Source organism: Pelophylax lessonae, assembly GCF_965119305.1.
Source record: "Pelophylax lessonae genome assembly, chromosome: 10".
NCBI lineage: Eukaryota > Metazoa > Chordata > Amphibia > Anura > Ranidae > Pelophylax > Pelophylax lessonae.
The window spans coordinates 216486196-216512818 of record NC_138777.1 but is presented as its reverse complement, the minus strand read 5'-3'; the positions used below and the strand labels follow the sequence as shown (position 1 = coordinate 216512818).

At 42.6% G+C, this 26623-nt stretch overlaps 1 protein-coding gene across 1 annotated transcript in view; it reads left to right on the top strand.

Moving 5' to 3' along the window:
* GPATCH1 (G-patch domain containing 1) overlaps positions 1 to 26623 on the top strand; it is a 65480-nt gene that overhangs the window by 15054 nt on the left and 23803 nt on the right. The window contains exons 7-11 of the mRNA XM_082270406.1: positions 2358 to 2600; positions 2848 to 2992; positions 9409 to 9488; positions 13800 to 14013; positions 16984 to 17274. Coding sequence (XP_082126532.1) covers positions 2358 to 2600; positions 2848 to 2992; positions 9409 to 9488; positions 13800 to 14013; positions 16984 to 17274 — 973 coding nt within the window. The remainder of the gene's footprint in view (positions 1 to 2357; positions 2601 to 2847; positions 2993 to 9408; positions 9489 to 13799; positions 14014 to 16983; positions 17275 to 26623) is intronic.

Genomic DNA, 26623 nt, shown 5'->3' with positions numbered 1-26623 from the left:
TGTAAAAGAAAAGCATCATTTGATGTCCATTAAAGTGATACTAAACACATACTGTTTAATTTACATTGTCCCTTCAATTTTTGTATATGGATGATATGGCTGTAATTATTTTAATTAAAAAATAACAAAAAAACCTCAAAGTACCTTTTTCCTAATTGATACATAGCTGTCACATAATCGAGCTCTCTCTCAGCCCGTCTGTAGGGAAATGTAAGCAGGAGGAGCTTCTAGTTCTCTGCTACCGGTCACATGAGAAAAAAAAAAAAAAAAAAAACTGCCTTTAAAAATAAATAAATAATATGAAATTGTTTAAAACTGTCATTCAAACATATATTTGAAATCAAATCATTACAGTGTAATGGTTTTGAACAGAGCAGCCCAGATCCTCCTCGTCTTGGGTCCCTCGCCGGCGCTCCTGGCCCCTCTCTCTCCTATTGAGTACCCCCACAGCAAGCAGCTTGCTATGGGGGCACCTGAGCCGAGCCTCCCCCTTTCTCTCCCCATTGGCTGACGGACTTTGACAGCAGCGGTGCAGTCCTGCTGTCTCCACCAATGAGGGGAGTCCCGGGCAGCCGAGACACTCCTGCAACATTGCTGGATCCAGATGGACCTCAGGGAAGTATGAGGGGGAGAAGGCTTTTTATCTTAACGCATACAATGAAAACCTTCTGTGCTGCAGCTCTCCCTCAGAACCCCCCCCCCCCCCTCATTTTTCTTACCTTAAACTAGTGATCGACCGATTATCGGCAAAGCCCATATATCGAGGGAAGATATGCCATTTCCCCGATATATCGGAACCGGCCACCAAGGTGACCGATATTTTGGGAAAGTGCTTGTATCGGAGTGATGCCTGCAGCTAGAGGCATCACCCCGGTACCGGCGTCCATAGCTGACGGTTTTAATGACAACTGATGCGGCTAAGAAGCCGCTCGGCTGTCATTACAAGAATGGGACGACCCCCCACTGCCTTCTGCGGCTTCTGCGGAGATCCAGGCAACAAGCCTGATGACCTGATCAAACATCGGGTCTCCATGTAAAAACCCGTAAGTGATGTCATGATGTTTTGAATGCTTTTAAGTGCAGAGGAGGGGTTTGGGGTCTTTTAGACCCCCAGATCCCTCCACAAGAATACCTGTCAAGTGATGAAAAAAAAAAAAAAAAAAAATATATATATATTTTTTTTTTTTAAATGTACGAAAATATTGGCCCATATCGGCTGATACCAGTGCATATCGGTATCGGTCGATCAATACCTTAAACCCCATCTGATCCAGCGATGTGCACCAGGCAGCGTCTATCTCCTCATTGGATAGGTTGATAGCAGCAGGAGCCATTGGCTCCCACTGCTTTCAATCAAATCTAGTGACACAAGATCGAGGGGGTGGGGCCGATTGTTGTATCTGTGTCAATGGATGCAGCAGCGGGACTCTTAGCGAGCCCGCACAGGTGTCCCCATGGAAAGTTGCTTTCCGTGGGGGCACCCACTAAAGAGGGGCCAGGAGTGCCGGCGGTGCACCCCAGAAGAGGAGGATCGGGGCTGCTCTGCAAAACCATTGCACAAAGCAGGTAAGTATAGCGATACCTCTGTGGTGGGGCACACAATTGGATAAACTACTTAAATATGTCAAGCTATACTAAGGCTGGGATTCAGTGTGGAATTCTTTCCTCTTGTTAGAACCTGAAGATATATGTTGATGCACACCTGACCTTTGCTTCCCTCATTTGGGTCGGGTACCTGGATATGAGGGGGCTGCCCCCCTTTCTCCTATGGTGCTGATCATTACCTCATATTTGTACACAATTGGCAATTGCGGATGTCCTGGAATACCCACAATTCGGGATTAGGCAAATTTCCTTTTATCAAAGTCACAATTAACTTAATCTGTTGTGAACCCACATCACCCAATACCCCTGAGGAAGCTACATAAGCGAAACGCATTGGGGCAGTCTTGCCCTCCGACACACGCGTGGGCACACTGCTATCACAGTGTGTCTGAGAGAGGTTAAGCTTGGGTTTGGAGGAAGGGTTACTCTGTTTTTATTCACTACATTGTACTGGATGTATTGATTATGTATCAATCATGTGTTGGATTTAATTTTAATATTTTTGATACTAATAAATTGTTAAATGTTTTTAATAATATTTGTAAGTGTCATCACACTGAGTGGGGTAGTTTAGCATCGGGAAAGCCCTGCTTTCTCTTTCTGTATATTTTATATATCATTACTGGGGTGTTGGTGCTTGACATGATTGGTTAGGACGATTATTCTTCACAAGTATAACATGTTTGTTTTTTTTATGAGACAAAAAGGGGGGTTTACTCCTTTAACTAATCTATCTGTGGTTTTTACCCTAGGAGGAAGAAGACGAATACCTACCAGAGAACGTGACTTTCGCACCCAAAGATGTGACCCCCATAGATTTCACCATAAAGGACAATGTTCATGGCCTTGGTTACCGGGGCCTGGATCCGCGCCAGGCCTTGTTCGGGTCTCTGGACTCTCATGTTAGTCTTTTCGGTGATGGCTCTGATCGGACAGTCAGTTCACTGGGAGATGTGAGGCACGGCAAAGGAAGGAAAGTCGGGATTTCTGGACAGGTGCCACCTTTTAATCCCATTTACTGCATTAGAAGCTACTAAGGTTCTGGTCATACTAGGTCATGAATCCAGAATATATATATTTTTTTGCGTCTTTCACACCAGCAGCTGTGCATGGTTGCTGGTGTGTGCTGGGCATGATAGTGCCAAGGCCAGCTGTTCTGTAGTTGTCAGGGAGCTTCTCTTGGATGCACCCCTGTGGTCGCAGTACTAGCTTGTAAGCCACACTGTGCTGTTCCCTGTACAGGCTTTCGGCGTTGGAGCTCTGGAGGATGACGATGACGACATATATGGCACAGACTCCCTGTCCAAGTATGACACTGAGCTCAAAGAGGAAAGCGGAGACAACCTGTTTGGGTGGACGGCACCAAAGGAATATAGAAACAAGAAAGGTAATGATTAGAAAAGTGCAGCTGACATTTACAATAGAGGCCAGAGGAGAACCCCCGATGGGACTTTTAAGGTCTTAGACAATCATTTGCTGCTAAAGTAGCAGTGAAAAAATAGTAGTAATAGTGTTATATAAAAAATATACATTTTATTACAAAGATAATAAAAGAACAAAGAACACATATATATATAGAACATGTAAAGACAAAACCATAGGGTGGCTAACCCAAAAATGACCACATCATGTAAATGGGGTACATAATAGCAAAACGGACAAATGCCGTAGGGATAGATAAACTCTACGGGACGGGTAAATATGGGTGTATCTATCCCTACCTATCCCTACGGCATTTGTCTGCATCATGCAAATGGGGTACATAATAGCAAAACAGACAAATGCCATAGGGATAGATACACCCATATTTACCCGTCCCGTAGAGTTTATCTATCCCTACGGCATTTGTCCGTTTTGCTATTATGTACCCCATTTACATGAAGCAGACAAATGCCGTAGAGATAGATACACCCTATGGGTACGGGTAGATATGGGTGTATCTATCCCTATGGCATTTGTCCGTACCCCATTTACATGATGCAGACAAATGCCGTAGGGATAGATGCACCCATATTTACCCGTACCCGTAGGGTTTATCTATCCCTACGGCATTTGTCCGTTTTGCTATTATGTACCCCATTTACATGATGTGGTCATTTTTGGGTTAGCCACCCTATGGTTTTGTCTTTACATGTTCTATATATGTGTTCTTTGTTCTTCTATTATCTTTGTAATATAATTTTAAATTTTTTATATAAAACTATTACTACTATTTTTTCACTGCTACTTTAGCAGCAAATGATTGACCTTAAAAGTCCCATTGGGGGTTCTCCTCTGGCCTTTTTTGTTTCGGGATGCGGTCTTAACCATTAACTCCCTATTTCACCAACCAATCCCTTTCTGACATTTACAATACAACAATGGTATATTTTTAGAACATGTGCATTTTTTTACTTGCAGTTGGTTGATTAAGAGTACTGTAAAGGGATCCAGTCATTCACTTCAATATTTAAAAGTCCCACTTAACCACTTCAATACCTGGCATTTTCACCCTTTTACTGCCCAGGACAATTTTCAGTTTTCAGCGCTGTCGCACTTTGAATGATAATTGCGAGGTCATGCAAGACTGTACCCAAACTAAATTTTTATAACTTTGTTCACACAAATAGTTTTCTTTTTACTTTTTTGGGGTTATTTTTTTTGCTAAATTAAAAAAAAAAAAAAAAAACGCATTTTGCTTTGTTTCGGTTATAAAATTTTGCAAATAAATAACCTTTCTTTATACATTTAGGTCAAAGTGTAATCTGCTATATTTCTTTGATGAAAACAACCCAAATCCATGTATATTATTTAGTCTGTAGGAAAGTTATAGAGTCCACCAACTATCGTATATATCTGCAAATTTGATCAATCCTTATCCACTGACAGTCGGTCTCATTTCATGACAGGATAGTACAAATACTCCCCAAATTACCCCCTTTTGGAAATGACAGTCCAATGCACTTAGTAAGAGGTATTGGGGGGGGGGGGGGGGGGGTTGAAGTTGTAAATTTTGTAATTTTTTTGGAAGATCAAGAAATAAAATGTTTCTTTCAACCTCTTGTCACTAGTGCAGTACAGCATCTTCATATAACTGGTGTTGCATTGATCAGGGACACTGACTAGTGACAGTACAAAAAAAATAAAAATATGTAATGTTTTTTTACCAAATTTTTTTTTTCTTTCTTCACCCTGTGACCAGAGCAATATATATATATATATATATATATATATATATATATATATATATATATATTTTTTATACCATGATTGCTTATAACAGTGTATCACATTGCTATAAGCAAGCATTTAACTGAATAAAACTGAGTCATTCAGTTTTTTTTTTTTTTTTTTTTTTTTGTGATTAGCTGTGATTGGTCAAATTTAATCAAATGGTACAGATGGACTGTGATTTGGCCCAGTCTGTACCATGTGATCACATTGATCAATCACAGCTAGCAAAACAATTGTACACAACGGATGGCATGAAAAGAAGCCAACCATTGTGTACAACTGTCATGTGACCTGCTGTGATTGGTCACATTGGTATCTGCAGCGGACCGGCACACTGATCATTCATCCGCTGTGTCTGGTGGACACAGCCAGTGACAGATCGTGTCGCTAGGCAGCCCTGCTTTCTGAGAGGACGTTGTGACGTCCACTCAGAACTGTAAAGCCACCGCTCAGCCATCATTCTGCTATAGGCCGGGCGAGTAGAATTCCAGCCCAAACTGAACTGGTCTTAAAAATGTCCCCTCCCCCCCCCCCCCCCCCCTACTACTACCTACAGTGACCAAACCTGTATGGAAAAGATGTATATGCTTGCTTATTTTCAGCCCATTTTGTTCTGGTCATGTGATTCCCCTGCTTCAGCCAGTGGCTTCTCCAGAGGCGAGGAGAGAGTTGGCAGTGGTGACGGCACCACTGTCCGCTCTCAGCGCTCCTTCTTCCCTGTATCCACCACTGGCTGACATGATGTCACTGCTTTGTTCACAAGGTAATATCTAGGTTTGCAAAGACATTTGGTGCATGCAAAGTGGATGTAAAGCCTTTGTGGCTTTTAAAGGAATATATTTACATGAGTTTTTGTGCCCGGAGTTTAGCTTTTAACTCTGATTTTGCTAAGGAGCAATCAATAGTGGCCCTTCCTGACCCAGTGCTACCTGTACTTACAGATCTGCCTCTGCTGTGTGCCAAGTGCTTGTGTCAACAGAGGTGTGCCCATTGTTGTGTTTGTTTGCGTAGCCATGGGCAGCAGCCATGTTTACCTCTTCGCTCTCTCTTGTGCGCTCTCTCTCTCTCTTAAAGCACTTATGTTGCGTTCGTTGTTAACCCATTCAGTGGCGCTTAGTACAATAAATCCTGGCCAATCGCTGGTAATTCCCACATTATTATTTTAGGTGTGTTTTTTTGTTCAACCCCTTCATGATGAAAATAAAGAAAAATCCTAACACCTGAACAGGTTTGCAATGTTGACGTGTGTTAGTAAAACTGTACATATCATCATAAATGGTGTATCCAGGTGGATTATGCTGTGTTTTTTCAGGACAAATTGGGTCTTCATTTGATAGTAAATAATAATGGAAATCTCCGTTTCTTTTTTTTTTTTTTTTTATCAAGGAAAAACTGGCACAAAATGGTAAAAAAAAAAAAAGAAATATAATTTTTTTTTAAATGTAGCTGTATATTTCTTGTTACTACCATAACCTACCACCAAAAAAAATGACCAAAAATTAATTCCCCCTGCTCCTGACAATCGCAGTGCTGCCACATGTGTTATTTGTTTGTACCCGTAGCAGGGCCCAGAAACAATAGTCCACAATTTTTTTTTTTTTTATCCTACCTGGAACACTTAGGCTCCATTCACACCTGGGCGTTTTCAGCTCCAAAAACGCTCAAAAGAAACGCTTCCAAAACGCCCAACAAGTAAAACCCCATTCATTTAAATGGCCCCTGTTCACATCTGAGCATTTTGCAAAACGCCTGTAGCTGAAAAAAGTACATGAGCTTCTTTTTGGGCTGATTACCAGCGTTTTTGATAGATGTCAATGAAAAATGCCTGAAAAAATCACGGTAAAATCGCGGTAAAAATCACGGTAAAAAACGCTACGCTCAAGTGTGAATGCAGCCTAAGGCTCCATTCACACTTGTGTGATTTGTTATGCAACTTTGAACATAAGCGGTATAAGAAAGCAAGTCAGCAGTGGCGGTGTGATTCTTTGGGCAATGTTCTGCTGGGAAACCTCGGGTCCTGCCATTCATGTGGATGTTACTTTGGTGTCCATGCCTCCAATGGGTCAGGACTGTTTTAGCAAAAGGGGGCCATGCTCAATGTTAGGTGGGTGGTCATAATGTTATGGCTGATCAGTGTATATGCGTGAGTTACTTTGGAGTCCTACAAGTGTGAATGGAGCCTAATACACAGCTATTAGATGTCATGCACAGGAGTACCTGAGCCCCAGATGCCCAACCTGCAGCCCAAGGGGCTAATGCGGCCCTTTGTTATATAATAGGGATAGACTGATATGGTTTTTTTCAGGGCTGATACCGATATTTTGGTCACTAAGTATCAGTATGGGCCGATATTTTGTACATTTAAAGTTTTGAAAAATAAAGACCATTTTTGACACAAATCTGGTACTGAATATGTGGGGTTGGTCTTTTAGCTGTAATGTGCGGTCTTCCCTTCCCTCCCTGCCTGCCAGGAATCCCGTGTGAACCTAGTTTAGTGTCATTAAAATCCTAGAATCCACTTTATTAGGGTCCTTTCACACGGGCGGTCCGTACGTCCGTATTTCATCCCTTTTTTTGCGGATGAAATACGGACATAATGCACATCAATGAGATTGCGGATGACCATCCGCTGACATCCGATTAGCGTCCTTTCCGATCAGTTCAGTTTTTTTGAACGAAACAGAACCCTATTTTTCTTCCGTTTAAAAAAAACGGAACGGACGCAAAATCGGATGTCAGCGGTGTCATCCGCTGCAATCCCATTGATGTACATTATCTCCGTTTATCATCCGCAAACGGATGGAATGATAAACGGACATACGGACCGGATGACACAAGTGTCATCCGTGTCCGTAAAAAAAAAAAAAAAGTGCCGTAGCGGAGCAAAAAACGGTCCGCTCCGTGTGAAAGGACCCTTAGTGTTTTTATATAATGTCCGTGGGAAAAACCTTCATTACATCACTGCTCCGGGCTCTCCTCCCTAATCTCCCACTCTGCGGTTTTCTCCTCTCATAGCTGTCAGAGGAGGATCTCAGCCCCTCCCCTCCGCAGTGTACACAGAAGCACCGGGTATTCGATTAGAATAGTGACAAAACAGTACAAAGCAAAACAATAAAGTTAGCCCAATTTTTTTTTTTGTATAATGTGAAAGAAGATGTTACACCGAGTAAATGGATACCTAACATGTCTCGCTTTAAAATTGCCTCTGCTCATGGATGGGGTAACCAGAAGGGACAAATACTCATCGCTCCCGGTTTCCAGGGTTACAGAGAGAGGGAAAAGACGTCAGTTCCTTTCTCTCTGTACAGGGCAGCCATTGCCGCCGGCCTCATCGCTCCCGGTCTCTGCGATGGGACGGGAGAGGCGGGAGGGGGTTGGTTCCCCTCTTCCGCCACCCGCAGAAGTGATTGAGTGGCTAATTAGCCACTCGGATCACTTCTGCAAAAAAGAGAATCGCTGGTTGCAAAGAATGATACTGGGATGACACCTGTAAGTGCAGACATCATCCCAGTATTACCACTGAAACTCAAGGACTTACTGGTACGTCCATTTGGGGGAAGTGGTTAATATACAGTTATTGGGATTTTTTTTTTTTTTTTTTACCTAAGACATGTAGCAGAATACATTTTTGGCCTAAATATAAGAAGAAATTTTAATTTTTCCTTTTACTTTTTCTTTTTTATATGTTTTATATCAAAGTAGAAAAAATATATATATGTGTGTGTGTGTGTGTATATGTATATATGTGTGTGTATATATATATATATATATATATATATATATATATATATATATATAGATATATATATATATATATATAGATATATATATATATATATATATATATATATATATATATATATATATATATATATATATATATATATAAGTAGAAAAAATTTGTGTGTATATGTGTGTGTGTGTGTGTGTATATGTGTGTATGTGTGTATATATATATATATATATATATACACACACACAATTTTTTCTACTTTGATATAAAATATATATATATATATATATATATATATATATATATATACACACACACTAATATATATATATATATATATATATATATATATATATATACATTAGTGTGTGTATATATAATTTGTTTTATATCAAAGTAGAAAAAATATGTGTGTGTGTGTGTATATATATATATATATATATATATATATATATATATATATATATATATATATATATATATATATATATATATGTATATGTGTATATATATATATATATACCAATTTTTTTCGTTTATGTAATAAAAAAAAAAAAAAACCCAGTGGTGATGAAATACTAATGAGAGGTCTATTTGTGTGAAAAAAATATATAAATTGAATTTGGGTACAGTGTTGCATGACCGCACGATTGCCAGTTAAAGACGCGCATTGCTGAACAGCAAAATCTGGCCTGGTCATGAAGGTTTTACCCACTTCATGACCAGGATGTTTTTTTGCTATTCAGCACTGCGCTACTGGAGTTCAAATGGTTTAAAATAGATTTGTAGCTTCTACCGAGAAATGACAATTATTTGTGATCAGACTATGTGAATTGCTGTGTCACTTCTTCTTTCAGGGTCTACGAAAGAACTTCAATACATTGGCAAAGTCCTAGAGGGCTTCTCTATAGCGACACAACCGTCTCGGCTCAAAAAGGTAAAATATCTCTTCCAACATCCTCCTTGGTGAAGGGATTTATTTGATATATTTGTTTTGAAATCAATAGCTTGGACTAAGCTGGCAGCTGTCCTAATTCTTCTTCTTTTGGTTTCGTAATTATGTTTTTATGAAGGCTTTCTGAAACCATCATAAAACATTGGCAGAAACCAAGAATGCAATAAATGTTCCTCTGGCGTGTGAGATAACAGTAACCTTAATGTCAAACAATGCAACGTGAGAGAGAGGGAATAACAGCGGGGGTACAAAGGTTTGAATAAGGCCGGCTATAGATGAAGCAAATTTCTTTCCTGCAACCAGGGGTTCCCCCATCAACAGAGTCAGTACTGACAGGGGAATCCCTCCCGCCGAGCCATTGTGTTCTCCAGGCGGGGGAAGCCTTCTCAGCTGGGAGAACTCAGTAATTATTGCTAGCAGCTAGAACAGCCACTAGCCATAATTGCATGTAAAATCCAGCAGGCTGGTTGTACCCAAGTTGATCGATCAGTTTGGGTACATTCAGCCTGCCCATACATGGTTTGAATCTTGGCTGGTTCCTGTTGAACCAGCCGAAATTGGAACCGTCTATGGCTGGCTTAAAGTGTTACTAAACCCAGGAGGCTGCAGTCACTATATCTGGTCTCCCCAGGAGCCTGCAGTCATTATATCTGGTCTCCCCCAGTACACAGAACATGGAAATGCAGTTATATTACTAAATATAAACTGCTAAAAACCTTTTCTCATCAGCAGTATATAGCAGTCTTGTGACTTCTATCAGTGTCAGGTTAAAGCTTGCAGGAGGAGTTTTTATTCTCTTTTGATGGTCCTGTGAGGCTGCAGGACCCCTTTCTTTCTGTCTGGAGAGTGCTGATTGGTCCGTGCTGATCACATTCACCCTCCCAAGAAAAAAAAAACTCTCTAGCAATACACACTCAACTGAGCATGTGCAGCTTGTCCCTAAGGCTCTGTTCAGAAGATGGAATGGGAACAGTGGAAGGATGGGAGTATCAGAAAAGACAGGATCAAACAGCCCTTTTACACAAAGCAGAGGATTAACCCCTTAGGTTTCACGGTGATTATAACCAGCAACGCTTTACTGCATATACAGACTAATTTTACTGTTGTGGGTTTGGTAACACTTTAGGGGAATGGGGGCGGCCGGGCATTGGGGGGGGGTGGGGGGTTGTTAAGGTGTTGAGCTAAGTGAAGACAAGGTAAAATAAGGAATTACAAAAGATAAGATGGCAGTTCAAAGGGTTAGTACACTTACCTTAGGGGGCTCTACCCTTTCCCTGGAGAGCCCAAACAGGATTTTCAAGAAGAAACTATGTGGTGGCAGAAGCACAAATGTACTGGCGGGGAGTGGGGTCCACCAATAGAGTAAACTAGAAGTGCATTTACCTTTTAAAGATTGTGTGAAGTCTGCAGTTTACAGTCAGGTTTTCCCATAAAATAATATATATATATATATATATATATATATATATATTCTACTATAATCCAAAAAAGCTGCCAAATACCTTAAGGTTGAACTCTGGGTATAATCTTAATTGCATTCTTTTGTATGATGGCTTGGACCATTGCGAGCATGATGGCTTGGACCATTGCGAGCATGATGGCTTGGACCATTGCCAGTATGGTGGCTTGGACCATTGCGAGTATGGTGGCTTGGACCATTGCGAGTATGGTGGCTTGGACCATTGCGAGCATGATGGCTTGGACCATTGCGAGTATGGTGGCTTGGACCATTGCGAGTATGGTGGCTTGGACCATTGCGAGTATGGTGGCTTGGACCATTGCGAGTATGGTGGCTTGGACCATTGCGAGTATGGTGGCTTGGACCCTTGCGAGTATGGTGGCTTGGACCCTTGCGAGTATGGTGGCTTGGACCATTGCGAGTATGGTGGCTTGGACCATTGCGAGTATGGTGGCTTGGACCCTTGCGAGTATGGTGGCTTGGACCCTTGCGAGTATGGTGGCTTGGACCCTTGCGAGTATGGTGGCTTGGACCCTTGCGAGTATGGTGGCTTGGACCATTGCGAGTATGGTGGCTTGGACCATTGCGAGTATGGTGGCTTGGACCATTGCGAGTATGGTGGCTTGGACCATTGCGAGTATGGTGGCTTGGACCATTGCGAGTATGGTGGCTTGGACCATTGCGAGTATGGTGGCTTGGACCATTGCGAGTATGGTGGCTTGGACCATTGCGCGCATGGTGGCTTGGACCATTGCGAGCATGGTGGCTTGGACCATTGCGAGCATGGTGGCTTGGACCATTGCGAGCATGGTGGCTTGGACCATTGCGAGCATGATGGCTTGGACCATTGCGAGCATGATGGCTTGGACCATTGCGAGCATGGTGGCTTGGACCATTGCGAGCATGGTGGCTTGGACCATTGCGAGCATGGTGGCTTGGACCATTGCGAGTATGGTGGCTTGGACCATTGCGAGTATGGTGGCTTGGACCATTGCGAGTATGGTGGCTTGGACCCTTGCGAGTATGGTGGCTTGGACCCTTGCGAGTATGGTGGCTTGGACCCTTGCGAGTATGCAACGATCATACCATTTATAGATGCCTTGTATTTTTTTTTTTCCCCATTTTAATGAATACAAGGTGTTTTTTGATTGGATGGGATGGAGAGGAGGGTGGTGATGTCATTAGCTCTCATTTATTCAGATAACTCCTTGTATTCATTGAATAATATACAAGTCATTCTATAAATGCTGGCAGTGCTGAGTGAGCGACACCCCCCCCCCCCCCCCAACTGGGGCAATGTGCAGAGAGCAAACCACTCAGAACAGGATCTGGAAGATCATGGCTATCGCTGTAGTAGTGTTGACTGCTGAGGGATTTCCAGCTGGCCCAAGCCAGTGTAACCTTGTCTTGCCTTCCCATAGTCCTCCTGCATCGTGGAAGTCTCCAGTTTTAGTAAATCATCCCAAGTGTCTTTACACTGCAGAGGCAAATGTGTCCATGAACATGTAGCATAACAATTCAGTGGGGATAGATTGAGGAGGGCCTAGAACCTCTGCCAGGTTTTAGGTACTACTTAGGGTCTTTTCACCTCCCTTCCTATTCTTTCTGGCATGTAACCTGGACAGGAAGAGATGAATAATCTACCCAATGAGGACACAGCAGTCAGCTGAAACCTTACTGAGGTTCTAACTTTTCTCCAATTTACTAAAAACATTGCATTTCTTGCTGAGCGATTTCCTCTCACTTTCTGTTCTGTTTAATAACTGTTGAATGGGCAGATAGCTTGCAATAAAAAAAAAAAAACGAAGTAAATTCTCTAATTTACTGGTATTCAAACAGGGATTCATAAATGGAGTTAAAATTGCATTAAAGAAGTTGTAATGTCAGAAGGTTTTTTATCCTATTGCATTCTATGCATTAAGATAAAAAGCCTTCTGTGTGTAGCAGCCCCCCCCCCAGCACTCCCTAATACTTACATGAGCCCCATCTCTATCCAGCGATGTCCACGAGTTCCTCGGCTGTCTGGGACTCTACCTCCTGATTGGCTGAGACACCATTGGCTCCCGTGGCTGTCAATAAAAGTCAGCCAATCAGGAGAGGAGGGGGCAGGGCTGAACAGCAGCTCCGTGTCTGAATAGACACACTAAGCCGTGACTCAGCTCGGGTGCCCCCATAGCAAGCCGCTTGCTGTGGGGTAACTCGAGAGAGGGGGGGGGGGGGCAGAAACCGCAACACTGGCCCTGATAAGAGGAGGATCCGGGCTGCTCTGTGGAAAACCAACTGCACAGAAGGAGGTAAGTATAACTTGTTTTATATTAAAAAAAGATCTGACTTTACAATCACTTTAAAGCGGTGTTCCAGCTGTTAAAAATAAATAAGTCATCAGCAGCTACAAATATTGTGGCTGCTAACTTTTAATATATAGACACTTACCTGTCCAGGGAACCCGCAATGTCAGCACCCCAGCCGATTTTTGGATCAGCTGTCAGGTGCTGCCGCCGCCGCCTTTCATTCTATTGGAAACTGGCAATGAAGTCCTTTAGCTTCACAGCCGGTTTCCTACTGCGCATGCGTGAAGTGCGCTGCGCTTTATAATTGGCTCGGTGGTGGGGGAAGGAGGAGAATGGAACTTTCGAGAGACAGCACCGCGGCGCTGTCTCCCTGGAGTGGGGAAGGGTACCTGTCAAAAACGGGTACCCCCCCGAAAGGTGCCAGAGGGGGGGAGGAAGCAGATGAGCGGAAGTTCCACTTTTGGGGGTGCATACAGCAAACAAATGAAAACATTTTTGTGATGACATGCCTTGAACAGAAAAAAAATGTTTGAATGTTCGCAGATTTATCCCGCACCTGAGCTCCCGAGAGATTACAAGCCGGTGCACTACTTTCGACCTGTGCTAAATGCAGCCAGTCAGACTTCTGCTACTTTGCAAGCCCTGCTGGCGTCTTCCCAGAGTCCTCCTGCTGAGCCAAAGAAGGATCAACTACCTAGTAGACACCAACTCAACTCTTCCCAGAGAAGGGAGATGCTGGGGGAGGAGGCACTTCAAGGTGAGTGGTATTCACTGTTTGATCTCGGTATGTAGGAGACAGTTGTCACCTGTTCAGGATACCCGGGAGCTCTTGTTAGTCATCAGCAACATGTAGCAGGTGCCATCTTTTGTGACCTATTGAGGTTGGTTTACTAAAGCTTGAGCACTCAGAATCTGGTGCAGCTGTGCATGGTAGCCAAACAACTTGCAAATTCAGCTTGTTCAATTAAAGGAGTTGTAAATAAGTTTTTTTATCCTAATGCATTCTTTACATTAAGATAAAAAAGCTGTGTGCAGCAGCCCCCTCGGCCTCCCTAATACTTACCAAGCTCCCTCTCTGTCCAGCGATGTCCGAGATTCTCCATTCTGATTGGCTGAGACACAGCAGGATGCCATTGGCTGCAGCTGCTGTCAATCAAAGTCCGCTAGCTATTCAGGAGAGAGGGGACAGGGTTCCGTGTCTGAATGGACATAGGGAGCTGTGACTCGGCTCAGGTGCCCCATGACAAGCTGCTTGCAGTGGGGGCACTGAACAGGAGGGAGGGGCTAGGAGCATAGAAGAGGAGGATCGGGGCTGCTCTGTGCAAATCCACTGCAACAGAGCAGGTTAGTATAACATGTATGTTATTTTTATAGGAAAAAAACAAGACTTTACAATCGCTTTAACCTTTGACATTAAATCCTGGAAGCTGATTGGCTACCACGCACAGCTGCACCAGATTTTGCACTTTCCAGTTTTAGTAAATCAACGACATTGTGTCAAACTTCTGATGAGGACATACCTTCTAGATCAAGCAGGTTGGGTCGACATTGCAATTTCAAGTAGATTTTGAGGGCAGTAATTTACCTCTTAGCGACGAGTATGCAAATATGCAGCCTCTTGGCAGGTGGGCGTTGACACAGAGGGCCGCATATTTGCGTACCAAAATGTAAACGAACCTGTGCCAAGAGCTTGTGCCCCGCGTGCTCCCAGCACAGATACTGGTGCCTAACTGAAAGCTCCCGTTCGCTTCTTGTGATTGGAAGCTTTGCGATCATGTTACCATTGTGACAGCCAATCATGGCGGTCGCATGATCATAAACGTTGCTCTGTCTCCCGGCGCCAGAAACTCCATGAAAGGGCCAGTGTCAAGGAAGTTTGAGGTGGTAAGGACAGCCTGTATACCACTTGAGTCCAGTTTTCTTTGGGATGTCCAGACTGGGTACCACCCAAATTTGGAGTGCTGATGAAGAGAAGGTAGGAGAATGGAAACCACGATACTGGGGAAACCCCAGGGTATGAGCTCCCCTTTTTCTGACATCAATAGTAGGCAAATTAATGGAAACCCTATTAAAGGATAGAATTGTGGAACATCTTAAATCCCATGGATTGCAAGATGAAAAACATGGGTTTACTTCAGGGAGATCATGTCAAACAAATCTTATAGATTTTTTTGACTGGGTGACTAAAATAATAGACGGTGGAGGTGCAGTAGACATTGCATATCTAGATTTTAGTAAGGCTTTTGACACTGTCCCACATAGAAGACTTATCAATAAACTGCAGTCATTGAGCATGGACTCCCATATTGTTGAGTGGATTAGGCAGTGGCTGAGTGACAGACAACAGAGGGTTGTAGTCAATGGAGAACATTCAGAACAAGGTCATGTTACCAGTGGGGTACCTCAGGGATCTGTACTGGGACCAATTTTGTTTAATATCTTCATAAGTGATATTGCAAAAGGCCTCGATGGTAAGGTTTGTCTTTTTGCTGATGACACAAAGATATGTAACAGGGTTGATGTTCCTGGAGGGAAACGCCAAATGGAAAAGGATTTAGGAAAACTAGAAGAATGGTCAGAACTCTGGCAACTGAAATTTAATGTGGATAAGTGCAAGATAATGCACCTGGGGCGTAAAAACCCAAGGGCAGAATATAGAATATTTGACACAGTCCTGACCTCAGTATCTGAGGAAAGGGATTTAGGAGTAATTATTTCAGAAGACTTAAAGGTGGGAAGACAATGTAATAGAGCAGCACGAAATGCCAGCAGAATGCTTGGATGTATAGGGAGAGGTATAAGCAGTAGAAAGAGAGAAGTGCTTATGCCGCTGTACAGAACACTGGTGAGACCTCACTTGGAGTATTGTGCGCAGTACTGGAGGCCATATCTCCAGAAGGATATAGATACTCTAGAGAGAGTTCAGAGAAGAGCTACTAAACTAGTACATGGATTGCAGGAAAAAACTTACCAGGAAAGGTTAAAGGACCTTAACATGTATAGCTTGGAAGAAAGAAGAGACAGAGGGGATATGATAGAAATCTTTAAATACATAAAGGGAATCAACTCGGTAAAGGAGGAGAGCATATTTAAAAGAAAAACTACCACAAGAGGACACTGTTTTAAACTAGAGGGGCAAAGGTTTAAAAGTAATATGAGGAAGTATTACTTTACTGAGAGAGTAGTGGATGCATGGAATAACCTTCCTGCAGAAGTGGTAGCTGCAAATACAGTGAAGGAGTTTAAGCATGCATGGGATAGGCATAAGGCTATCCTTCATATAAGATAGGGCCAGGGACTATTCATAGGATTCAGATATATTGGGCAGACTAGATGGGCCAAATGGTTCTTATCTGCTGACACATTCTATGTTTCTATGTTTAGTCAGGATGCAAGCTAGGGTCAGCAACAGTCGGGCATGGAAACCGAGGACAGGGTCAGGTCACCGGAGCAGGCTATGGTCCTCATTGGGCATTAAGGTATGAAAACAGCAGGCAGAATCCTGGTCTGTAATGGTTGGGCAGTGCAGTACAAGAACGGCAGAGAGCGTTGACTTGCATAGAACAGGCTGGGGTCAGCAATGGGGGGACTAGCTCTAAAAACGATCTGCACACCTGCACATCTGCACACCAGCACATGAGCATGCATGCTGGCATAACCTTCCTGACCGCAATAATAAAAACCCAACAAATAGAGATCATGCCACACTTTGTGATTCTATTCCTAGGTCCAGCCTCTGTCCTGGACCTCCTCTCCGATAAGGACCGGGAAAAAATCAAAGACGTGAAACAGACCTTAGAGGAGCAGAGGCTGAAAGCACAGAAACTCGCACAGGAAGCTATGAAGAACCGCTTCCAGTCCGCGTCCGCAGATGAGGCACAGAACAAGCAGCAGGATGAGTTGCTTGACCGCCGGCTTGTGCCGCCAAATGCTGCAGAATTCCGACCCTTTGAGAGGAATCCAGAAAAACAGAAAAGATATGAAATCTACATCCGGAAACTCCACGAAGGACATAAAGGTAGCAGATTGAAATGTATTTATTTGTTTTGCTTGCAAAATCTTTAATAGTTGCACACATTGACACAATGGAGTTGATTTACTAAAGGCAAATCCACTCTGCACTACAAGTGCACATGGAAGTGCAGTCACTGTAGATCTAAGGGGAAGATCTGAATTGAAGGGAAGCTCTGCTGATTTCTATCATCTAATGATGTACATGCAAAAATGCTGTTTTTTATTTTCCTTGCATGGCCCCCTCAGATCTACAGTGACTGCACTTCCAAATGCACTTGCAGTGCAGAGAGGATTTGCCTTTAGTAAATAAACCCCAATGTCCGGTCTTCTTCTTTCTGCCTCAATTACTGTGATGGCAGTCTTGCATTGTTCAGAGTTTAGGCACAGTCTAGGCATTTTTTTTATTTTTTAGGAACTGAGGCTTAAAGCGGTAGTATCATGTTTTTTTACACTTTTACCTACAGGTAAGCCTATAATAAGGCTTACCTGTAGGTACAATTAATATCTCCTAAAACGCACGGTTTAGGAGATATTTTCAGTGCATGCAGCCACTCACGCGAGCGGCGCATGCGCTCTGAGGGTCCGGGGGGACCTTCGGTTTTGCTTACTGGGAGCTTGCCGGAAAGTCACTTCCGCGCGCATGTGCGGGAGTGACGTCATCGCGGCTCCGGCCAATCACAGCGCCGGAGACGCCGAACCCGGAAGAGACGGCGAGGGATCATGGCGGCGCCCGCAGCGATGTCCGGGGGTCCGTGTCGGGGCTTCGTTTTAAGGTAATTAATACATGATGAGCTAGTATGTGATGCATACTAGCCCATTATGCCTTTGTCTTGAAGGTTTTTTTTTTTTTTTTTTTTTTTTTTTTTTTTTTTTTTACTTTTTGGGTTTACAACCACTTTAAGAAGTAGTTGCAATCTTAGGAAACTTTTTTTGCATTTTTTGGTTTAGTGCACATTATTATAAAGTGAAATTTTTACCTAATAGGTAATTTTCATGGCATTATGTGCATGCTATTCCAAAGGGGAATGTACTTTTTTTTTTTTTTTTTTTCAAGGTTTTAACTTGTAAAATATACTACCTTGGTGTAAAAAAAAAAAAAAAAAAAAAGTTTATTTATCTTAATGTGTCTTATGAAACCTTGATCTTGAAAACCTTGATCCTATGAATAGTGTATAAATGTAAATATGGGGCAGCTAAATTTTGATCATTACATGTTCAGGCTCTGTTTCCTGCTTTGCAGTACTGTACCATGGTTGCACTTTTTTTTTTTTTTTTCTTGTCAAATTTGTTTTGAATAAAATAAAGGAGGAACAATCTGAATTTTACATGGATTGTGGTACATATTTAAAGGGTAACAAACAAATTACTTCAATTGGAAAAAGACAAAAAAATTAAAATGCAATATCGCACTATATAAGCATTAAATAGACCGTCAAATGTTATATAATTGAAAAGAAAGAGAAAGGTAGGTAGATTGTTGACTGCCGTTCTAGTTTAAAAACAAATTGATTAATCTGTAAAGCAAAAGTATATTTCAATGGCTCTGGAGTACAACCTTGTGAGTACCACATAAGAACTGATAAAATGGAAAGGGGTTCCATTGTTGCACTTTAATACTCAAAATGCAAGTTTATAAACGGCTGTTTAAAGCGGAGTTCCGGCCTCAAAAACGACTTTGGGCCATCCGCTTGCTGACATTCACCTGCAAAAGAAATGGATAGTCCCGATTTTTTTTTTTTTTTTTTTTTTTTTTTTTTCCTTACCTTGTTTTTCAAGAAAATATACTTACCTTCCCTCTACTTCCTCCCTCTGCGGCCTCGGCCCGCGCCGTCACTTCCTGCTTGCGTTGACTCCTGAGAGATGAACGTCATCGCTCCCAGGAATCAATGCGCCTGCACTGGCCCCGCTCGTCCCTTCCGGTGCAGGCATGTCATTCCCTGCTAAACAGCTTCTGGGCATGCCCAGAAGCTGTGCAGGGATGACGTGCCTTCACCGGAACTGACGAGTGGGGCCCAGTGCAGGGCATTCTGGGACGAAGAGGACACCGAAGAGGATGCCCTGGCTTCAGCTGCCCACACCTGAGATTGCAGCACTGGACAAGAAATTTTCAAGGTAAGTATTTCTTCTTACAGGTAAGTGCGACCCGGGACAGTTCAGAGGCTATCTATCATGAAATGTACTAGCCCTGACTTTCCCGGGGGGTATTTTTATTGAAAAAAACGTTTCCGAGGCCGGAACTCCGCTTTATGCAAAGCAGAGAGATTCCATAAAGAGAGCTCCATCTAGTGGTTAATCTACAAATCTCAGTACCAAGCTAGTAAACTTACAGATAGTCAACTGAACATTTTAAAGTATAAACCTCCAATAGCAATTTTTAAGCTCCTCTCCAGGCACACTCTTCCTTCTTTTTTTTTTTTTTTTTTAATACTTTCAGATTGTTCAAATCTGACCTCCTGCCTTTCCTTCAGTCTTGCACAGTTATACCGTCTCATCTCCTGGACTGAAATGGCTTACTCTGGTTTCCCTGCACACTGTGAGCTTCTCACAATGTGCACTGGAAACTGCAGCAAGTCAGATTCTGCCTCATTTCCTGGCTGGAGGACATCCAACATCATCTAGCATTTATCTTCCCATCCGGACTGTCCCTGACCTGCCTCTTTCATTCTTTGGATAGCAGTTCTTTCAATCATGGAAGCTCAGCATTACACAAGGGTTTCCCAGGGAGGTCTGCATACAAATACAGCCTGCCTAGGAGTGCCCATTTCTCCAGTCTAACCTTTACCCATTAAGGCAACTTGATATTTGCAGAAGTCCTCCCAAAGGTAAAGTGGGGTGCACACTATGAGAAAATCTGAAGAAAAACTTTGTATGAGGCATGATCAGTTCGTTTTCGTACAATGTGTACACAACTTTTGACATCTGATTCAGACTTTCGAAATTTCCGAAGGGACAAACTCCAAAATCTTTCTCGTACGTGACTAGTACTAACAATTATTTTTTTCTTCAAATTCTTTATTTAGACAAAGGTATATAAATGGCATACAAAGGAGACAAAAAAAAAGGTGGCTCAAGGTACAGTGCAATAAAAGAGACAGAGTGGTCATAACAAACACAGCTATGTAAAATGCTATAGTTTAGGATAAAGAGTTGGCTGTCACATTCCAACCATCTCATACAAATATGAAAACTGTGTGTTTTTGCTTAAAAAGGGGAGGGTGTGGGAAATGCAGGTAAGTGTCTTCTTGTGCAAAAATGATGGGGGGGGGGGGGGTAGTATAGAGGAAGAAGGATCGGAACAGGAGGAAGCAGATTGGGTGAAGAGGGGCCAAAGAGAAGTTCCTTACACAGATCCAGCACGTCCGTTTTATCTCCTCACTTTTTTTCTCACATCCCTAGAGGGGTTCGCAGCACGATTTTTGTTTTATTGCGTACTCTTCTTATGGTTTTCGTATGAGAAAAATCGGATAGAAAAGACTGCACATGATCAGAAACCATAAACAACATAAAAAATATATCCCGTGTTGTACGAGAATTTTACTACAATTAGTATCATCCTCAGTTTGGATCTCCTGTGAAGCATTGAGGAAAACGATGATCCTTCGTCCGATTTTTTTTTTTTTTTTTTTTCCTTAGTATGTACTGGGTTAGCCCGCTGCTTGCATTGAATGCTTTGAAGACTACTGAGAAAGGGTTCTGTGATGTTTTCTGAGAGCTATGTACAGCACCCCGATGGTCCCTCCCCATCATGCTCAGCCTACATTGTATGGAGACCCAGTGATGTCACGGAGTTTAAAGCCTAGTACACACCACTCGTTTTTTTTTTTCGTTTAACCCAAAGGGTTAAAAAGCTGACCGCTACAGTCAGAGCCGCACAGCAATCTCCTTTGCTGTTCTATTGCATTTTGACAGGGGGCGCTCTCAGGCAAGGCAAAATATTAGCAGATTAAACTTTAATATTTTTGTAGCTTGGCCCTTTATTACTAAAGTCTATTCCTTTTGTTGTAACAAATTGTAAATTCTCAGTTTACCTTCCCTGTACAGGACTGTGGGAGTTCCCCGCCGCATTGGAATGACTTGTATGACCAATTGCATTGTGTTGGTGACTTCTCTCTGCCCCCTTGTGTTTGCTTTTTACATTCACACAAGCACAGCCTTTGATGAGAAGGTTTTAATAATATGGGGGAGATTTAATCAAAACCGATGCACACAGATTCTGGTGCATCTGTACATCAATCAGCTTGCAGGTTTTAGCTCCGTTCATCATCCTGTGAAATCGCATGCCAAATCGAAAGCCTATTGCTGGGAACGGCACTGTCTAAATAAGTACGACGCCGACTTTGCAATATACGCTTATTGGGATTTTTTTTTTTACCAAAAGCATGTAGCAGAATATATAATGGCTGACATTTTTGCGTTTTCTAGCAGAAAGTAGAAAACTTTTTTTTTTTTTTTTAAACCAGGAATGAGGATGATTAGCGACTTATAGCGGGACTGCGATATTGTAGCAGACAATCGCATACTGACACTTTGTGGGAACCAGTGACACTAATACAGTGATCAGTGTTAAAAATATGCACTGTCACTGTACTAATTATACTGGCTGGGAAGGGGTTAACTGTATGCCTAGCCAGTGTTCGTGTGTTCTCTGTGTGGTGCTTTTACTAGGGGAATACATGGATTCTGGTCCCTGTTTTGCAAAGACACAGGATCCATGCCTCCACCCCCCCCACCCTTTTCCTCTGTCATAACTGGGATCTGCCTCATTTACATAGGCAGATCCCTGTTCTGTGTTTACACACGATCGCGGGTGTCAGAGAACATCGAGTCCCTGTGACCCGCAGATTGGCTTCTGCTTTGAATTTTCACAGCAGAAGCGGCCCGCCGCCAGCGCGTGTGCTCCTCCTGCAGGCAGAAGTGCAGTATTGCGCATATATATATATATATATATATATATATATATATATATATATATATATACGTGATCCGGCACACAGCTGCCACCCTGTAGCAGTAAAACGGCTATAGAGTGGTCACGCATTGGGTAAAGATGTAAACATTTTGACTGCGATGTTTGTACCACATGCATTTCTAGCTCCTTGTTGCAGTCTTTCGTTTTATGTCTGCAGTTTTCTCTTCTCTAAAGCCCTCCTTTCCTTACTTTAACCACTTAAGGACCGGGCCTATTTCTGACATATATATATATATATATATATATATATATATATATATATATATTTTTTTTTTTTAGCAGAGACCCAAGAGAATAAAATGGAGATCGTTGCAATATTTTTTATCCCACCGTAGTTGTGCAGCGGTCTTACACACACTATTGTTTTGGAAAAAAAAATACACTTTTTTGAAATAAGGAAATAAGAAAACAGTAAAATTAGCCCTAATGTTTTGCAGAGTAAATAGATACCCAACATGTCATGCTTCAAAATTGCACAACCTTGTGGAATGGTGACAAACATTGGTACTTAAAAATCTCCATAGGTGACACCTTTAAAAATGTCTACAGGTTACCAGCTTAGAGTTACAGAGGACTGGGCTGGAATTATTGCTCTCGCTCTAACGATCGTGGCGATACCTCACATGTGGTTTGAACACCGTTTACATATCTGGGCGCGACTTGCGCATGTGTTCGCTTCTGCGTGCGAGCTAACAGGGATGGGGCACTTTAATACTTTTTTTTTTTTTTTTGATCACTTTTATTCCAATTACAAGGAATGTATCCCTTGTAATAGAAATAAGCAGGACAGGTCCTCCTTTAGGCTACTTTCCCAAGTGGGCGTAGCGGATCACGGGCAGAATCGCTGCGATTCTGCCCGCAATCCGGAATCGCCAACATCCCTTGTAATAGAAATAAGCAGGATAGGTCCTCCTTTAGGCTACGTTCACATGTGGGCATAGCGGATCACGGGCAGAATCGCTGCAGTTCTGCCCACGATCCGGAATCATTGCAAATTGCAGGACGCCTGTGCAATGCCCATGATTTGCAATGGCACCCCAAACGCTGTGCGATGTTGCCGTGATTTCCGCCTGCCGAATCGCGGGACGCATGACGCACAAAAGAAGCTCTTGTACCTTTTTGGGCGTCATGCGTCCCGCGATTCTGTTTGCGCAATGTTACCGCGATTCAGCAGGTGGAAATTGCGGCAACATCGCACAGCGTTTGGGGTGCAATTGCAAATCACGGGCATTGCACAGGCGTCCCACAATTTGCAATGATTCCGGATTGCGGGCAGAATCGCTGCTACGCCCACATGTGAACGTAGCCTTAAAGTGAGATCTGGGGTCAAAAAAGATCTCACATCTACACTAAAAAGCAAAAAAAAAAATTTTTTTCATGATGGGGAAAAAAAATGTGCCCTTTAAGGCTGTTGGGAGGAAGCGATGTATAACATCGCTCCGGTCCTCCCAAGGCCATAGAGTCGAGTGGGGGCCATCTTGCCCTCCCTTGACTTCCTGCCTAGGAGGGCATAGGAACGGAATTGTTTTCCCCACTACTGACAGCTCCCGGTAAGCGGGAAAAATGACTGGGAAGTGGCAGCTCTCCCGCCGCCCATAAAGGTGATCATGCGGCGAAATGCTAAAGCGGACAGCCCACCGTTTAAAAAAAAAAAATACCGATCTGCTGCCATAACCCCGGTATTTAACATCAAAGTACCGACGTATATACGCGGTGGGTGGTCCGGAAGTGGTTAAACCACATGGTAACCAAGAAAATGATTTAGAAGCAGAGGGCATACTAAGGCCTAGTGTAATAATGGAGCTCCTTCTCTTCGGCTCGAACTAACCAGACAGTCGGACCTCAATTATATACAAGGTCAAAATGTGCTTTGTAATTTCCCGCAGCTGAATCGGCTAAAACACGGGTTATCATGAGAAGCTAAGACCTTCTTAAAGGGTAAGGTCACCTTTTCAAGAAAAATGAAAAGTTTAAACAAGCTCCAATTAATCCTGGACACACTTCTGAACCTCGTTGCACACAGTTGTCATGATGCCCTGTGCTGCCAGCATAGTGGTCTGTAAATGATGGCTTTAGCTGCTGGGGATTCACTTAACCACTTCAGCTCCGGAAGGTTTTACCCCCTAATGACCAGGCCATTTTTTTGCAATTCTGCGCTGCGTTACTTTAACTAACAATTGCATGGTCGTGCGACGCAGTACCCAAATACAATTTTTTTTTTTCTCCCCACAAATAGAGCTTTCTTTTGGTGGTATTTGATCACCTCTGTGGTTTGTGGAATGGTGAGCTGCGCTAAAAATTGATAAATAACATAAATGAGGTATAAATTAGTCCATGCAGATATGGAAATAGACTAGAAGATCAAACAGTAAAGTCCAACTTCAAAAATGGCTCCAAAGTGCAGATACAGAAATGGATGAATCAGCCACCAGAGGACACTCGATCAGCCACAGTGAAGCACATGCTAAGGGTGTACGCTTACCAGATAGAGAAGGAATATTCGCATTGTACACACTCCAGGTGTTTAAAAGCCAGCTCCAATGCACATCTCCTTTCCTACCGGGTCCTGTCAGATACAGGGATCTGAAGCGTCCCACAGGCAAACCACCTCATCCCAATCAAAGGTCCAGCAAGGGTATGCAAGAGAAAGGTGGGACCACAATAGTGCAGATGGTCTGAACACTTTATTGTAAAAATAAGTAATACACTCATAGAATGCTGAAGAGATCAACGCTCATCAAAACAGATTCAAAGTCGCCGCCGCCCGACTTCCGGATGCACAGTAGTGACGTCAGCACGCCTTCCCTACGCACGTTTCGTCACAAACTGACGTCTTCCTGGGGATGCGGGGCTGTGGTTTATAGATTTTGCGCTATAAACAAAAAATAAAGAGCGACAATTTTGAAAAAAATATATATTTTTGACTTTCTGCTATAAAACATTCCCAATAAAAAAAATTTAAATTTTTATCAGTTTAGGCCAATATGTATTCCGCTACATATTTTTGGTTAAAAAAAAAAAAAATCCCAAAAAGTGCTTCAGTTTCCCCGAAGATCGCGAGAGGCCGGCAGCGATCGTACCCGATCCTCCCGTGGTCTGGCTCCCGCTGTGTCTAAAAAAAAAAAAAAAAAAAAAAATGAATGAACGAGTTTGGGGTGGAGGAACTTCTTGACTGGTCTGCACAGAGTCCTGACCCCAACCCGATAGAATACATTTGGGATGAATTAGAGCGGAGAATGCGAGCCAGGCCTTCTCTCCAACATCAGTGCCTGACCTCACAAATGCTCTTCTGGAAGAATGGTCAAACATTCCCATAGACACACTCCTAAACCTTGTGGACAGCCTTCCCAGAATAGTTGAAGCTGTTATAGCTGCAAAGGTTGGGCCACCTCGGTATTGGACCCTACAGACTAAGACTGGGATGACATTAAAGTAAATTTGCATGTAAAGGTCCCAATACTTTTGGTAATAGTGTATACGCAAGTATGAACGTAAACGCACGCATTGGGGGCAACAACGCATGAAAACGTCAATCGCGATGCACATGTTGCATTTTGCTGGGCACACCGGAGTGAGAGCAATAATTCTAGAACAAGACCTGCTCTGTAACACTAAACGGATACCTATAGGGGTCTTTTGAAGTGTCCCCTAAAGAAAATATAGGGTACTGAAGTTTGTCTCCATTTCACAGGCATGCACAAATTGAGGCTCCATTCACACCTGGGCGTTTTTGTTTCAGGCGTTTTTATGGGCGTTTTTGCAGGCGTTTTACAGGCATTTTTTGTGCAGGCGTTTTTAGATTGACTAGAAACCAATGGAAAACGCCTGTAATCTGCCCAAAAAGAAGCTTGTGTACTTTTTTGAGCGTTGGGCGTTTTGCTTCAGGCATTAAAACGCTCAGATGTGAACAGGGGCCATTTAAATGAATGGGGTTTTACTTGTTGGGCGTTTTGGAAACGTTTTTTTTGAGTGTTTTTGGAGCTGAAAACGCCCAGGTGTGAATGGAGCCTTAAGGTTTCATGTTTTTGGCATCTACTTACTTGGTGCAACGTCGTCTTTCATAGTTTACCAAAATGTGGGTAGTGTATTGCGTTTGTTTGCCATAGAATTCATTTTAGTATGTTTTTTTTTTTTTTCTCTGAAATTTGTCGCAGTCCCGCAAAAAATCGCAGATCGCCGCCAATTAACTAGTAAAAAAAAAAAAAAAACAATAAAAATGATATAAATCTTTCCCGTAGTTGGTAGACGCAATAACTTTTGTGCAAACCAATCAAAATACGCCTATTGCAATTTTTTTTTTTTTTTTTTTTTTTTAACCAAAAATATGTAGCAGAAAACAAATTGGCCTAAAATGTTAAAAAAAAATTTCATTAAAATGTTTTTT